This window comes from Meriones unguiculatus, chromosome 1 (genome assembly GCF_030254825.1).
Source record: "Meriones unguiculatus strain TT.TT164.6M chromosome 1, Bangor_MerUng_6.1, whole genome shotgun sequence".
NCBI lineage: Eukaryota > Metazoa > Chordata > Mammalia > Rodentia > Muridae > Meriones > Meriones unguiculatus.
The window spans coordinates 60482153-60498062 of NC_083349.1; the positions used below are offsets into that span (position 1 = coordinate 60482153).

Below are 15910 nucleotides of genomic sequence, written 5' to 3' on the forward strand. Positions count from 1 at the left end.
TTGGAATTCACTCTGTAGGCCAGGCTCAGATCTGGTTGGTAGGCATGAGTCACCACTGTCGGATTTAGTATTTCACACTCAGAACTGTTCTTGTTTATTTTTTTTTAAGACAGGGTTTCTCCTTGTAGACCAGGATGGCTTCAAACTCAGATCTACCTGCCTTTGTTCAAGACATTTGCCACCAAGCCTGGCAGAAGGGATTTCAGTAGCAAAGGACCTATGAGAAACTTAACATTTGTTGAAAATAAAGGTTTCCTAAGTGGGTTTGTTCGTTAAGTGTTTCAATTAAGTTCACCGTTTTAACTCGGTGTAACATGAAGTTGCTGCATATAACCCCATTTAACCCTTCCTTCACTTTCGGCGCCATCTTGGCCAAAAGGCAAGTTCACCATTTTAGCTTGATCGCAGTCCAGGCCCTTGAATGATTTTTTTTTTTTAAGTGCACATATATAGATAGAAGCATGTCCTCTGGCAAAGGGGAAGGTAATGGTTTTCTTTAGGAGAAAGGAGCGCCCGTTTTGAGGAAAGTAAGGCTGGCCGCAGGAAGTGCAACTTTATTGCTTTCTGAGGGATGACTAAGGTGACCTGAAAAGTGACTGATACTGGAGTTGACAGAATTCAGTGCGACTTCTGACTGAACGAGAAAGGACTACTTTTAGGACTGTAATGTGTATTCGAGTCACATGACTTTTTCTCTGGCATAGTGTTCACCCTCTTCGCCCCTTGGAATTATGCATAGGACAACTGTCTCGTAACCTAGGTATGATTGACAGGCAGTTTGCAGTACTAACACCTTGTCACCACAATGAGCAACTTTAAGGGTGTATGGAGAGTGAAAGGTGGGAGCGAGGGCATTGTCGGTGGGAACGTGAGCAGTAGGTGACACTTCTAGGAAGGTGAAGGACACTGCAGTCTCCAGACCTTTGACATTGTAGGGTCTGAGGAGCAGCCCAGGCTCGGGAAACGACTGTAGAAGAAAGTCCATTCAGCAAAAATAATGCGCGGGAAGTTGCAAGTTTTCCCGCCACGGACGGCAGCGTGACCGCTGACGTAAACGCTCCGCCTACGCAATAGGCGGGTTGCAGTTTCCGCCCTTAGCAGGATGGCGACGCGCGTGAGACCGGAAAGAGCTTAAAGATTTCGCCTGGATCCTGGCTCGGGGGCGGAGGGAGAGCTGCCTCGTGGAGTCCACGCTTCCGCTGCGACCGCGCGACGTGATGACGACACTGAGCCCGCCCTCTGCCCTGCTCGGGCTTCTGAGTTCCTAAGTCGTGCAGCGTGTGCGACGGTAGTGACGCGTTTCACCCGGAGCATGGCGGATACCGGCTTGCGCCGCGTGGTTCCCAGCGACCTTTATCCCCTCGTGCTCGGCTTTCTGCGTGATAACCAACTCTCGGAGGTGGCCAATAGATTTGCAAAAGCGACAGGCGCTGTGAGTCCTTGGTTTGGTGCGCGGTCCGGGGTGGGGCGACTCTCCAAGATAATGTAGGCCTTGTCAGGGAGAGAGGTCCGGCTCTGTGAGGCTAATGTCTGCGAAGCCTCTCTGCTGACCTTGCTAGAGCCTGAGCCCTCCTCCCACCAGTGTCTGCGTAGGTAGCTCCGAGTCCTAACGGCTTTTCCTTGGTGAGCTTTGCAGCGGCGCCAGGCATGGGTCCCGCGTGGCCTCGGTCATGTGGCTGACAATGTAAGAGGAGCAAGCCGTAGACCCCACCAGGAGCATTGGATTGGCGGTGCCTGGTTCTTCTGGGGTACCTTTTGTTGGACTTACCCTTGATCGCAATCTTCCCTGAGATGATAAATTGTTTACTAATGAAGGCCAAAATTGTACTTATTTATTGAGAATAAAATGTATGAGTTCAGGGATGGCTTGCTTTCAGTGCTCTGTTAGAGGAGTGAGCAGTCTGCCCTGCCAGGTTGGTGCTGAGCTTGGCCTTCCAGGTAGTGAAATAAAGCGTAGGCTCTACGACTTTGTGCATGTATGATCACAGCACCTGCCTTTTATGGGGGACAGGGTTTATGGAGCTCTTTTGTCGTGGAGGATAGCTTTGAATTCCTGTTCCTCTACCTCAGCCTCCTGAGATACTATACGAATGCATGCCTGAACATAGCAGAATGCCATCTCATTTATCAAATATAGGTTTTTGCTCTTTTTCATCCTAAGACAATTTTTTTTTTAACCTGGCTGCTTGCTCTGACACTCATTCTGTAGACCAGGCTTGAGCTCAGGGATCTGTCTGACTCTGTCTCTCAAGTGCGGGACTAAAGATGTGTGCCACTATGGTCAGCCTAACTGTTTGAGTGCATGAGATTCACCTAGTGAAAATCCGCAAAGTAGTCATCCCACGGGATGAGTGACAACTGTTATGTCAGTTTGGACTCTGGAGCAAGATGAAATGGAAGAATGTGAAATTTTTTTTTAAGGCAGGTTACCCCGTGTAGCCTTGGCTGTCCTGGACTCGCTTTGTAGATTAGGCTGGCCTTGAACTCACAGGGATCCCCTGCCTGTGCCTCCCTGAGTGCTGGGATTACAGCGTAGGACACCGTGCCCAACTCTGACTAACATTTTTTTCTTCAGTTTTAAAACAGGGTCTCTGTATATAGCCATGGCTGTCCTGGAACTCACGGTGTAGACCAAACTAACTCAAACTCAGATCTACTTGCCTCTCTCTCCCAAGGGCTAGGATTAGAGGCATGTGCCATCACACCTGGTGCCTTGCTGTTTTTTAAAAAATCAGTTAATAAGTCAATAGTTAGAAAATATCTTAAATTATTCATATATGTGTTTTTTGGGGGGGTGTATGTGCTCAGTAGTGTGGGCATCTGCAGAGGCCAGAGGTGTCAGAAGGTAGTTGTGAGTCTCCTGGTGTGGGTGCTGAGAAATAAATTCAGGTCTTCTGGAAGAGTAGCATGTTCTCCTAGTCAGTTCCTCTACTCTGCACTCTGTTATCTATCAGTGTTATTAATTGCTAAAACCAGCCGGGTACGGTGACACGCTCCTGTAATCCCAGCATTCAGGGAGGGAGGCAGAGGCAGGCGGATCTCTGAGTTTCAGGCCAGCCTGTCAAACAAGACCAGGCTTTGGTGTGTCCCATGCTTCACATATACACCCTTTTGCCCAAGCAGCTTTATTTGCAATTGAGTCTTTGGTCTGGTTTGAGGCCTCTGGCTACACAGAGAAACCCTTTCTCAAAAACAAACAAACAAACAAATGGGCTGCTGCGATGGCTCAGAGGTTAAGAGCACTGGTTGCTCGTCCAGAGGTCCTGAGTTCAATTCCCAGCAACGACATGGTGGCTTACAACCATCTACAATGAGATCTGATGCCCTCATTTGGCAGTTAGGCAGAACACTGTATACTAATAAATATTAAAAAAAAGAATACTGAACCTAAGACTTTGTAAGTATGGATGGAAAGGCGTAAGGATAGATAGACTATAAAGTGGAAAGGTAGCACTTTTTTATGCTCAAATTTAGGTGATATATAAGTGAAATATTTTTCTCCTAATTTGTAGGAAAAGTCTTATGAAGTTGTAACATCCATTTCAAATTGAGGAGGCAAATAAACTTATCTATCTATCTATCTATCTATCTATCTATCTATCTATCTTTTTATTTATTTATGAAGTAAAGTCTTTCCACAAAACTGACTGCCCTGGGGAGTCCAGGCTAGCCTTGAACTCACAGATCCGCCTGCTTCTGACTGAGTGCTAGGACAACACCTGGCTGGTTACATTTGATGAGAGAGTAGTAACATGGATCCTGACTTAGAGAAGCATAACATCTCCCTAACCTTTCCTCTTCTCTTGCAGACACAGCAGGACGCCAATGCCTCTTCCCTCTTGGACATCTATAGCTTCTGGCTCAAGTAAGCTTTCCTTGTTACACTTGGGCTGTTTTCTCCCCCTAGGTGGGCTGGGCTGTATTCCTTGGTTTGAGAAGGTCCTGATCCCTCAGAAGTCAGCCTAATCTACATCAGCAGGTCCACCAAAGCCCCAAAGAGAAAATTACAGTCAAATGGACCAGTGAACACAAAGGCCAAGAAGGAGACTTCATCCAGTGACAGCAGTGAGGATAGCAGTGAGGAAGAGGAAAAAGCCCAAGGACTTACAGCAAAGAAAGCTGGTAAGGCCGTGTAAGCGGTTGGGTATGCTACTCCAGAGGGACCATCTGACACCTGCCTGGACAGCTTGTGAATCTCATGGGTACCTATATCTCCTACTCAGCCATACCTGCCAAGCGAACCAGTTTGCCTCAGGCTGCTGGGAAGGCAGCAGCCAAAGCTTCGGAGAGCAGCAGTAGTGAAGGGTCCAGTGATGAGGAGGAGGAAGAGGACAACAAAAAGAAAAAGCCCGTCCAGGTTTGTGCTTTGGTTGTAAAGAGGGCTTCAAAGGAGTTTGGAAATAAACCTAAACTAGGGCATCTGGCTCATAGTTGGGGTGGTGGAAAGCTGTTCAGTATGGGATAAGTTCTGGGGACTTTCACAGAATATGGAAGTTGAGGTCTAGAATGATGTGATCTGAATGTAGGCAGAATTCACCTCCACTACTCTGGACTCTGTTCTTTGGGGATACTGTGTAGGCCCTGAGAATACGAGTGTTTTGTTGGGAGCTGTTGACAAGATTGTTAGGAACAGGCCAGTTATATCAAGTGGCTGAACTGTTTTTCACTATTGCTATTTATGTTATGTGTCCTCTTTGAGTTTTTCTTGCCTTTTTAGTAAGCTTCTAAAAAAAATTAGAGTTGAGGCCAGGCTGATCTACAGAGCAAATTCTAGTATAGCCAAGGCTATCCAGAGAACTTCTGCCTCAAAATAAATAAATAAATAAATAAATGAAGATGTCTGGGGTGGCTTTTGAACACTCAGCCCTTATTGATTGCCTTTCTGTGTGTTTTGTTTTAGGGTTTGTTTGTTTAATATAGCTCTGTCTATCTTGGAATGTTCTATATAGACCAGGCTGGCCTTGAACTCAAAGATCTGCCTTTTCCTTTCACATGCCAGGATTAAAGACATTTGTTGCCCTTTTTTTTTTTTTTAATAGCAGAAAGCAGTTAAACCCCAAGCCAAGGCAGTCAAAGCTCCTCCTAAGAAGCCCGAGAGCTCCGAGTCTGAGTCGGACTCCAGCTCAGAAGATGAAGCACCACAGATACAGAAGCCAAAGGCAGCTGTGGTGGCTAAAGCTCAGGCTAAAGCTCCAGCCAAACCAGGTATCTTTGCGTCCCAGAGGGCAGGCTTGACCTCAACTATCCAGAAGGGTGAGGCAGGAAGGTTGAAAGACAGATCTGGAAAAATTACTCTCTCTCAAAGTTATAAGGGGAAAATAAAGCTGTGGTAGAGTACTTGCCCAGCATATGCAAGGCTTTGGGATTGGTTCTCTGTGCTGTACATGTACAGAGTCAGGCAGGGTGACTACATACCTGTAATCCCTGCAGTTGCAGTGTGATTGCTATGAATTTAAGGCCAGCTTGGTCCACCGTACCTGGTTCCAGGGCACCGAAAGAGAGAAAAAACAATCAAACATAATTTTGTCCTTTTTTTTTTCCTGAGCTGAGGACTGAACCCAGGGCCTTGGGCTTGCTAGGCAAGCACTCTTCCATTTAGCTAAATTCCCAACCTCTCAGAAACATAATTAACAAAACTTTTTTTTTTTTTTTTTGGAAACAGGCTGTGTAATCTCTTTGTAGCCCTGGCTTTCCTGGAACTCTGTAGAATAGGTTGAACTCATGAAGATCCTCCTGCCCCTGGAGCGCTGAGATTAAAGGTGTGCACCACCACACCTGCCAGAAAAACTTTTCAAAGTTTGCATTCTTTTTAGCAACCTGCACTACCCTTGATCTTTTGCCAAAGGCCAGAGAAGCACTTCAAGGTCTCACTATGTCAGATGCCTAGAATTACAGATACAGTTGCCATGGCCAGGGGGAAGATGTATTACTTTAAAAAGAACTGTCTTTTGCCTTGGTGTTTTGGGACACGCTTTAGTCTATACCTGAGAGACAGAGGCAGGCAGATCTCTGATCCAGGACAGCCAGAGCTGTGTGATGAGACCCTCAAAAACAAACAAAAAACTTATTTTCCTTAAGAAAAATAGAAAGATTTGTTGAGAGTTCTCACTGCTCTTCTGAAGACCCTGAGTTCAGTTCCCAATGCCCACATGCCAGCTCACATGAGGCTGCCATCTTCTGCTGTGCAGATGTATATGCAAACAGTACGCGAGTATATAAATAAGTTAATAAATAAAACCGCTTAGTTTTTAAAATTTTAGGTGTGTGCCCCTTATGCATGCAGGTGACTCCAGAGGCCAAGAGAGGGTATTGAATAGAGGTAGAGGTTGTTGCTTGATGTGGGGTCTGGGAACAGAACTTGGGTTCTGTAGAAGAGCAGTTGATATTCTTCGTTTTTTGGTACTTTTTTGGTTTTGTAAGATTTATGTAGTATGTGTAGTGTTCTTTGCCTGTGTATACGCCTACACGCCAGAAGAGGGCACCAGATCTCATGATAGATGGTTGTGAGCCACCCTGTGGTTGCTGGGAATTGAACTCAGGACCTGAAGAGCAGCCAATGCTCTTAACCTTTGAGCCATCTCTCCAGCCTCCCCCCAACCATTTTTTTATCCCTTTAATTTTAATTTTGTTTACTTATATTTTTTTTAATTTTTATTTATTCTGTTTTTTTGAAACAAGGTTTCTTTTTTGTGTTTATTTCTTGAGACAGAGTTTCTTTGTGTAGACTTGACTGTCCTAGAACTCATGCTGTAGACCAGAGAAATCCTCCTGCCTCTGCCTCCTGAGTGCTGGGACTAAAGCCGTGCACCTCCACTACTACTCAGCCTCATTTTTACTTTTGATTGAGGGTCTAAAAACCCAGGCTGGTCTTGAACTCCTGTTTCTGCCAAGTGCTGAGGATGTAGGTGTGTGTGTCATGCATATTTACTTGCTTGTTGGGTAAGGTTAGTCCTGTGGCTGCCTGCCTCAGCCTCTGAAGTACTGCAATTAATAGGCATTTCTTAGCTCAGCATAGTCCTACACACCTACTGTCAGACTGGGTTGAACCCTCAAACAGAGCAGAACCCCGGGGCTTTTTGTGTGGTAAGGATTGCTTTCTTTTTGAGCAACAGTCACAACCTACGTGTGTTCTCTCTCGTTCACTGCCGTGTTCACTCCTGTGCTGTCATTCCTCACAGCAAACGAATTGTTTCTTATGATGAATAGAGGCTGAAGTGAAAGACTTCAGAAACTAGCATTTAAAGGTTTTATTGTATGTATGTATGTATGTATTGTGTCTGTGCACATGTCACAGCGTGCATAAAGAGGACCCTTAAGAGGACAGCTTGCAAGAGTTTCTGTGACTCTAGGTACAAACATAGGCATCAAACTCAGGTCATGCTTTATCCGCTGAGCCACTCCACTAGCCTTAAAATTAATAGACCCTTTGAATACTGTGTTAACAGGATGATTTTTTGAAGGCTCCCAGCTTGTCTTAATATTGCTTTTGCTTCTCAGGTACAGCACCTAAAGCCCAGCCTAAAGTAGCCAATGGCAAAGCAGCCAGCAGTAGCAGCAGCAGCAGCAGCAGCAGTGATGACTCAGAGGAGGAGGAGAAGGCAGCAGCAACCCCCAAGAAGGTCAGGGTTTTAACTCTGTAGCAAGGATGAAGTTAACGGGCTACAGAGTGTCTTTCTCTTCTGACAGGGTTGTTTGGGAAAGTGTTTTCCTTTAATGTTAATTTTTCTCTCTGAGGCAGACTGTACCTAAAAAGCAAGTCGTGGCCAAGGCGCCAGTGAAAGTTGTGGCCACCCCTACCCAGAAGAGTTCTAGCAGTGATGACTCTTCAAGTGAGGAGGAAGAGGAACAGAAAAAGCCCATGAAGAAAAAACCAGGTGACTGGACACGGGTCATCAGTGTTCATAAGTCCTCATGGCACAGCAACTAGCTTCTTCCAGAAAGGGATTAAAAAAAAACAAAAAAACAGAAAAGCTGCAATGCCTCATGTACCCTAGGCTCAGAAGAGACACTGTTGGAAATGACCTGTTAACCGCAGCTCACATTCCTCAGAAAAGCCCTTCTATGTCTGGATAGACAGAATCAAAGAATTTAAGTACTTATTTTCTTTTCTGGTGCTAGAAATTAAACCCAGGGCTTTGTGCATGCTGGGTAGGTTCTATACTTAAAAGATGCATCCTCAGTCCTGCGTGTATAGTTTTTTCTGTTATTTATTTACTTGCTTACTCTGAGACAGGGTCTTACTCTGTAACTCTGCAGGAACATAACTGTGTATACCAAGCTGACCTCAAACTCTGCCTCTGTGTCCCGAGAGCTGGGATTAAAGGGTGAACCACCTGGGTTCCTGTTTTATTTTATTGCTTATTTGAAATGCTTTCCCTTTGTAGCCCATGACCTCAGACTTACAGCCATTTTCCTGCTTAGCCTTAAGAGTGTTAGGATTATAGGCACGAACCACTGTGCCTGGTAAGTGCTTATTCCAAAACTCTTACCTTTTAAACAGGTCCGTACAGTTCAGTCCCCCCACCTTCTGTTCCTTTACCAAAGAAGTCCCTGGGAGCCCAATCTCCAAAGAAAGCTGCTGCACAGAAGCCGCCTGTGGAAAGCAGTGAGGACAGCAGTGAGGAGTCTGGTGAGTTGTGGGGTATAGTGAGGCCCTGGAATGGGTGATAAACAAGGAAAAAAAAATACCCTGTCCCTGGGTTGCTTTTGAAGGCTAAGATTCTGTGTACTTTTGTTCTGTCCTGGTTGGCTTGCAATTCTGGGCCCATCCTAATGGCATAAGTCTTCCCCAGATTCAAGTTCTGAGGAAGAGAAAAAACCCCCAGCTAAGGCAGTCATCTCCAAGACACCCACCAAAGCAGCACCAGTGAAGAAGAAAGCAGAGAGTTCTTCCGACAGCTCAGGTAATGCTTCCCAGGCCCTTGGGCCAAGGGGATACTCATTGCCCTGGGCTGCTGTGGCAGGGTTCTCCTGAATTAGACTTGGGGAGCTGTTCATTCGGTCCTTTCTCCAGATTCTGACAGTTCTGAGGATGAAGCTCCTGCCAAGCCAGTCAGTACCACCAAGAATTCCTTAAGTAAGCCAGCTGTCACTCCCAAGCCATCTGCAGCAAAGGCAGCTGCAACTCCTAAGCAACTTTCAGGTGGTCAGAAACCTCAGAGCAGAAAAGCTGACAGTAGCTCCAGCGAGGAGGAGAGCAGCTCCAGTGAGGAGGAGACAGCAAAGAAAACTGTGACGACCCCCAAGCCCAAGGTGACGCCCAAAGCAGCACCGTCTCAGTCCGTCAAACAGACTGCTCAGACTGGTGGGGACAGCAGCTCTGACTCAGACAGTTCCAGCAGTGAGGAGGAGGAGGAGGAGACACCTAAGCCCCCAGCCAAGAAGAAGGCAACAGGTACAACTACTCCCAAGCCAGCCCCTGTAAAGAAAGCAGCAGCTGAGAGCAGCAGCTCCTCTGAAGAGTCCAGTGAAGAAGAGAAAAAGAAGCCCAAGGGCAAGGCCACTCTTAAACCACAGGCCAGCAAGGCCAACGGCACTCCGGCTTCTCAGAATGGGAAAGCAGTCAAGGAGAGTGAGGAGGAGGAGGAGGAAGATGAAGAAGGGAAGAAAAAGGCAGCCATGACCAAGCCAGGCATGTATCTGTAGAGTTACCCCCTGGATTTTGCCCTCCGGTCCTTGCATGTCCTGAGGAGGGAGGTGGACAGGGGAGGTTTGTCTGCCTATGAGTGCTGGTTGTAGTTTGTTTGTTTGTTTAATTTTATTTATTTATTTATTATGTATACAATGTTCTGCCTGTATGTACACCTACATGCCAGAAGAGGGCACCAGATCTCATAGATGGTTGTGAGCCACCATGCGGTTGCTGGGAATTGAACTCAGGAGTTCTGGAGGAGCAGTCAGTGCTCCTAACCTGAGCCATCTCCAGCCCATGGTTGTAGTTTTCTAGCAGGCCTGGCTTCTGAAAGTGGCTTTTTGTTTTGTGTAGGTTCAGGCAAGAAGCGGAAGCAGAATGAGACAGCAGAGGAAGCAGAAACTCCTCAAGCTAAGAAAGTTAAGCTCCAGACTCCCAACACGTTTCCAAAAAGGAAGAAAGTAGGTTGTTCCGCATTGTTCTCGTGACCCAGCCCTTTAAAGCATAGATGACCCTGGATCTGCACAGCTCAGTCTAGCCTGAGACTGCTGTATGCCTTTAAGGAGAGCTGTTACACACCAATTTATTTTTACCTTTTACTTCATTCTTCTTTAGGGAGAAAAGAGGGCATCTTCCCCATTCCGAAGGGTCAGGGAGGAGGAGATTGAAGTGGACTCTCGAGTAGCGGACAATTCCTTTGATGCCAAGGTGAAGGGAGTTCGCCACTCTTGTGACCTGGGAGGGAAGGTGGTGTTTGAATGAGGTTGCTAGAATTTCATGGGTTCAGATCTCCTTGAAGGGGCAATAGAGAGAATGTGACGATGGGTGGGGTGTGGTCTTCTTTAAGGGGTGATAGAACCAACGGGGTGAGGTGTGGTCTTCTCTGTACTGACTTTGTCTCCAACAGCGTGGTGCAGCTGGAGACTGGGGTGAGCGAGCTAACCAGGTTCTGAAGTTCACCAAAGGCAAGTCCTTCCGTCATGAGAAGACAAAGAAGAAGCGAGGCAGCTACCGGGGAGGCTCCATCTCTGTCCAGGTCAATTCTGTCAAGTTTGACAGCGAGTGACCTGTGGTCATCCTAGGAAAAGGAAGGTGATGATTGGAGGCTGACCCCTCACCTCCAATGGACCCAGAAACTCAGTGCTGTTAGGAGAAGGTCTTGGCAAGGACAGTTTTGAGCAGATCCTGAGACTGTCACATCACAGTCTCCAGTCCTTTTATGTTCCTGCTTTTGTGCAGGTTTGTTTTTGAGCATTGATTGTCAGGGACAAAAATAGACTTTTTTTTTTTTTTTTTAACAAGTCCATTTTAGTTGTCATTGCCTTCCTGTTCTGTGGGTCTTCATACTGAGGAATTTGTATATTTTATATTAAATAATTTCATACAGATTTTTGTTGTGATTTTCAGAGATGAGTCCAATGATTAAAGTCTTAGTTATTGCTAAGGCCTAGTAAAATGTCATGTTAAGAACTTTTCTTAGCTGGGCACAGTGGCACATGCCTTTAATCCCAGCATTCAGGATGTAGAGGCAGGCAGATTTCTCTGAGCTCTAGGCCAGCCTGGTCTACAAAGTGAGTCTAGGACAGCCAAGGGTGTTAGATAGAAAAACCCTGTCTCAACTCTCCCTCCTCAAAAAAAAAAGGAATTTTTCTTATTGGGGAATTCTATTCATGTGAGTGCACACATCCACATTTGATCCCTCCTTCCCTCAAAACCCTGGTAGGGCATTGACTATTAACAGTTGTATTTATTTGCTGATCATGCCCTATGCTCATCTTCGTTCTTTGGGTCTGAGACTGAAGCCTTCAGAAGCCAGCATGGATCTACCAACTTTTGGGGATAAAATTGCTGTTCTTGGAATAATTGGCAGGCAGAATTCTCATGTGTGAATGCCATGTGACTGTCTTGAGTATTTTGTTTTCACTAATTATTATGGATACATGTTTATAGTAGTACATTTTAATTTTAATTTCAAGGCAAGCTTTTCTGACATTGAAAGGCATTTTCAACAACTTGTCTGTTACTGTGGTATACGAACTCTGTGACTGTATTTGATTCCTTTGAACATCATTAGGAACAGAATGATTACTTGCTGCATGGCTGAATCACTGGTCAAGGAAGTGGATATAACTAATTAAAACCTGAGCTCTCGGGGCTGGAGAGATGGCTCAGTGGTTAAGAGCACTGTCTGCTCTCCCAAAGGTCATGAGTTCAATTCCCAGCAAACCACATGGTGGCTCACAAACATCTGTAATGTGAACTGATTCCCTCTTCTAGCAGGTGTAAATGCAGATAGAACACTCATATACATAAAGTAAATAAATCTTAAAAAAAAACTTGAGCTCTCAGCTTTACCTAGGTTACCGTGCCTATATCACAGGGCACCTGTGGTAAGGCAGGAAGAACTGCTGAGACAGTACAGTGAGGTTGCGAGGTATCTAGACAGGACCATTTTGTCTTGAAGTTGGTGCATGGGAGAATTAGGTCTTTTCTGGGTTGGTCCTCTGGACTAATTGATGTCACTGATAAAGACTTATCAGCAGGCCTGGGAGTCATACCTGGGTGGTGCTTTCAGAGCATTCACGAGACTCCGTGTGATCTCCAGTACTGCAGAAAGTAAGTGAGCAGATTCCTGAGCCAAGGGACTAGATTATAAAAATGCAGAATGCGGCAGTTGGCAGAGTTCAGCAAGAGTGAGTGAAAGGAGGACGGGTACCCTGGTTGACCTGGTGAGAACACACACCAGGTTTCATGTATGGAAAAGGAAGGTACCAACAAGAGCCTCCCCATGTTTGGCTTCCACCATCACCTGATAATCCACTAAAAGCTGGCTTTCTGTGGCAGCTCCTTGAGGAAGAAAATGTGCTGATGTCTGCATGGTCTTACTACAAAACAATAAACTGGATGGTTTATGATGTTCAGAGTTGTGTGTTTGTGCGGTTAAGGCCTCAAAGCTCAGCAGAGCAAGCAGGGCCCCAGGCCTGAGAGCTGTTTGAATCTACTATGCAGACTTGTTGGGGCAGTAGTTATTTATCAATTTTATTTTAAAGATGGTATCTACCATTCTTAGCTCTTTTTCAGACTTCAGTTCAGCTAATGACCTATAAACTAAACCAAGCCCTTGCTATTGGCGTTTGTATCATCTAGGAGCTAAAAATGAGTTACATTAAAGTGCCTTATTTTAGCCAGACAGCTGCACACCCTTAATCCCAGCACTCATGGAAGCAGAGGCAAGCAGATCAGTTCAGAGGCTAGCCTGGTCAGAACAAGTTCCAGGACAGCCAGGGCTATGTAGAAACCCTGTCACAAAAAAAGGCTTATTTAGGTCTGGGTTTGGTAGTATAGGCCTTTAATCCCAGCAGAGGCAGACAGGTCTCTGTTTAAGGCTAGCCTAGTCTATAGAGTAAGTTCTAGGCCAGGATCTCACTACATCCTGTTTCAAGAAGAAAAAAAAAAAATATTTTCTTGCCTTTTACCGATTTTCCTTCCTTTATGAGACAGGGTCCCTTTCAAGCCTGGGCTGGCCTCAAACTCAAGGTTTTCTATGCTAGTCTCATGACCTTTTATGCTTAATTTCATCTGACTTCCCTCCCCCCCCCCCCCCACAGTTTCTTTGTGTAGTCTTAGCTGTAGATGTGGCCTAGAATGCAGCAGTCTGCCTGCCTCTGCCTTCCTGAGTGCTGGGCTTAAAGACTTGGCCTGTCATTCCCAACTCTCTAATTTTTATCTTACTTGTTTGGTTTTGGACAGGGTTACTGCGGAACTGTGAACCAGGCTCCAGAGGCTGCAGGTTCAGTTCCCAGCAGCCATACGGTAGTTCCTAACCGCCCATAGTTGCAGTTGCAGAGTGCTACACTAACTCCAGAAAGTCTGTGCAGCATAAACGCGTTATGCAAGCATAAACCGAGAAGACACGTTTCCTGCGGGAAGCAGCTTCCTGGAAGTCCCTAGCAAAGAACCCTAACATGGCCATCTTTTAAGTCCCACGCTGCTTATTTGGTTACAAGACCGGAATTGATGAGCTTTTTTGCTGTTTCTCTATGATTCTTGAAACAGTACAATTAACTATTCAAGGAAACATTTCTAATAGATCACTAAGAGCTTTAGCAAATAAGAGTAGAAGGAAAATAAAATTTTAGGAGAGGTAATAAATCAGATTCAGCATCAGGAATTGCTTGTGGAAAAACCAAACATTGTAAGTAGTAAAAGGACAAGAGTTTTAGGGCTTTCTAAAGAAAATGTTTAATCAGGATCTGTTAGGATAAATGCTCTGGATATTCCCACTGCAGTACAAAAACATTACCTAACACAGGTATTTATGATGAGGCAGAAAGAAGATAGGCAAACAGGTCCAAAAGTTTTGTATTATAGTATACTCTTAAGTTTTATGGACAGGCTAGTTCTAAGGAAAGATTGTAAATCTTTAGCTGACCTAGTTCGGAGGATTATTAACAATCCCTAATTAACTAACAATAAACTACATAAACAGACCACAAGTTTTACAAGCCCCTGGCCCTCTACTCGCTAAATTGGCAAACAAGTCACTAGTTCTATGTTTGCTCTGCTTAAGAGGCTGTTAGGCCAAGATTTTTGTAGACACTGCTTCTACCAGGTTACTCTTTCAGTTAAAATATAAACTTTATAAATGTTCCGGGGGATATGTCAACTTTAAGGTGCTTCTTTGTAAGATTACTATAAAAGTATTGGCTTGACTTCAGTAAAGCACAGAAGATGCAAACCAATACCACCTGGTGTGGGTCTGACTGTCATTTTGCCAATCTGTGCCTTCCTGATATCCGAATTCCCTGATTTTCCCGCGGACGCCGGGCACCCGAAGGGGCTGGTCCGAGGCAGCAGAGGATCTAATGTCCCCTGCTGAAACCATGCACTAACCAAGCACACGTGGTGACATACTTGGAGACAAACACTCAGGTGAATAGGGCCTAATTTTAAAATTAACTGATTTGTGTGGGGGCTACCACCACCATAGTGGGCATATGGTCAGATAATGAAAGGTTTGTCTACCATGTAGGTCCTCATAATTACACTCAGGCTCAGTGGCAAAGTGTCTTCAGCCACACTTTTTGTTGTTAAAGACTCTTTTGTAACCCAGGTCTCAACTCACTGTGAAGCTGACCATGAGCTGATTTTCCTGAGCACGGCAACCTACCAGGTTTTATGTGGTGCTGGAGATGAAAGCCAAGGCCTCATGAATGACAGGATAACACTCCAACTGGGTTACATTCTCAGCCCCAATATAATACCCGACTCAAACGGAGCTGCCAGGAAACAAACTTATCCTAAAGTTAAGTTTTCAGAATTCCAGCCTTCTGAAGAACCTGCAGTTACTGAAGAGGCCAGGAGGTGGGGCTCTTGCCCACTGCACAGGAAGCCTTATAAGACCAGTTGAGGATTATTAGTTCTGGAGGGTAGCAAAAGGAGGCCTCTGGCCTGCATACTTGGCGGTTACCTGAAGTCTACAAGCAACATGGTTGGTAGAAGCCAGAGCTCTCATAGAACCCCGCAGCCCACCCAAGCAAAAGTATGAAGAGAGAAGGTAAGGTGTATGAAGATAGCCATAAGGGTGTTGAGGTTGATATGGAGCTACTATATATTTAAATGTTAATTGCCTGACGAACCCCCATCCTGACAAGATCCTTACTGTTCCAGGAGCAAATTCTCACATACCCAAAATGACTTGTAAACTTTGCCTCCCAGATTATCCCTGATTGATAATAAAGTCACCTACAGCCTAGACTGGGCAGAAGAGAGAGAGAGGCAGAGCCAAGGTTCAAGGGCTTAGTGGCAGAAAAGGAAGAGCACAAAAGGCAGGAGGAAGAAAGGATAGCAGGTCACCATAGGTTAGCATGAATTAGAAGCACGTGGCAGAGAGCTTGTTCCAGGGATTGGCATGCTGGACAGAAGCAGCCCAAAAGGAAAACGTGCAAATACTGTTGAGAAGGAGACAAGGCAGCTTGGAGGGTTAATATCTGCCCAGTCCTGGTATTTTAAGGCTTTTTAAAAGTCTTAACATGTTTCTGTATCTTTAAGCTATTTAAGGAATAATTGCTGCCTTAATATGAGTCAATATTAAATATTAATTTCAGAACATAAAGGTGTAAAGAGGGAGTATTGGTTGCCTTTAGAGGATGGGGAAGAGTTGTGTTCAGGAGGCGAGAGGCAGCTTTCAGGATAGTGATGTGCTCTGCTCTCAGCTGAGCAGTGATTTAAAATAATTAAGCCATGTTTTTATGCTTGTTTTGTAACTACACAGTGAAG

General features: G+C 45.3%; 1 protein-coding gene across 4 annotated transcripts; it reads left to right on the forward strand.

The window, feature by feature from the left end:
* Window positions 1-1227: 1227 nt before the first annotated feature.
* On the forward strand, window positions 1228-12552 carry Nolc1 (nucleolar and coiled-body phosphoprotein 1). Of its 4 annotated transcripts, none has more exons than XM_021650169.2 (13): window positions 1228-1432; window positions 3810-3865; window positions 3977-4122; window positions 4224-4357; window positions 5043-5205; window positions 7498-7619; window positions 7739-7874; window positions 8501-8629; window positions 8793-8903; window positions 9014-9631; window positions 9986-10092; window positions 10247-10339; window positions 10539-12552. In XM_021650169.2, exons 1-13 carry the CDS (start codon window positions 1313-1315, stop codon window positions 10695-10697), a joined length of 2094 nt encoding a protein of 697 aa, XP_021505844.1. In that variant the 5' UTR covers window positions 1228-1312; the 3' UTR covers window positions 10698-12552. The 4 variants fall into 4 exon arrangements, with proteins under 4 accessions (XP_021505844.1, XP_021505847.1, XP_021505825.1 ...); XM_021650172.2 differs by having other exon boundaries at window positions 3980-4122; XM_021650150.2 differs by having other exon boundaries at window positions 1231-1432; window positions 5040-5205.
* The last annotated feature ends 3358 nt before the right edge of the window (window positions 12553-15910 follow it).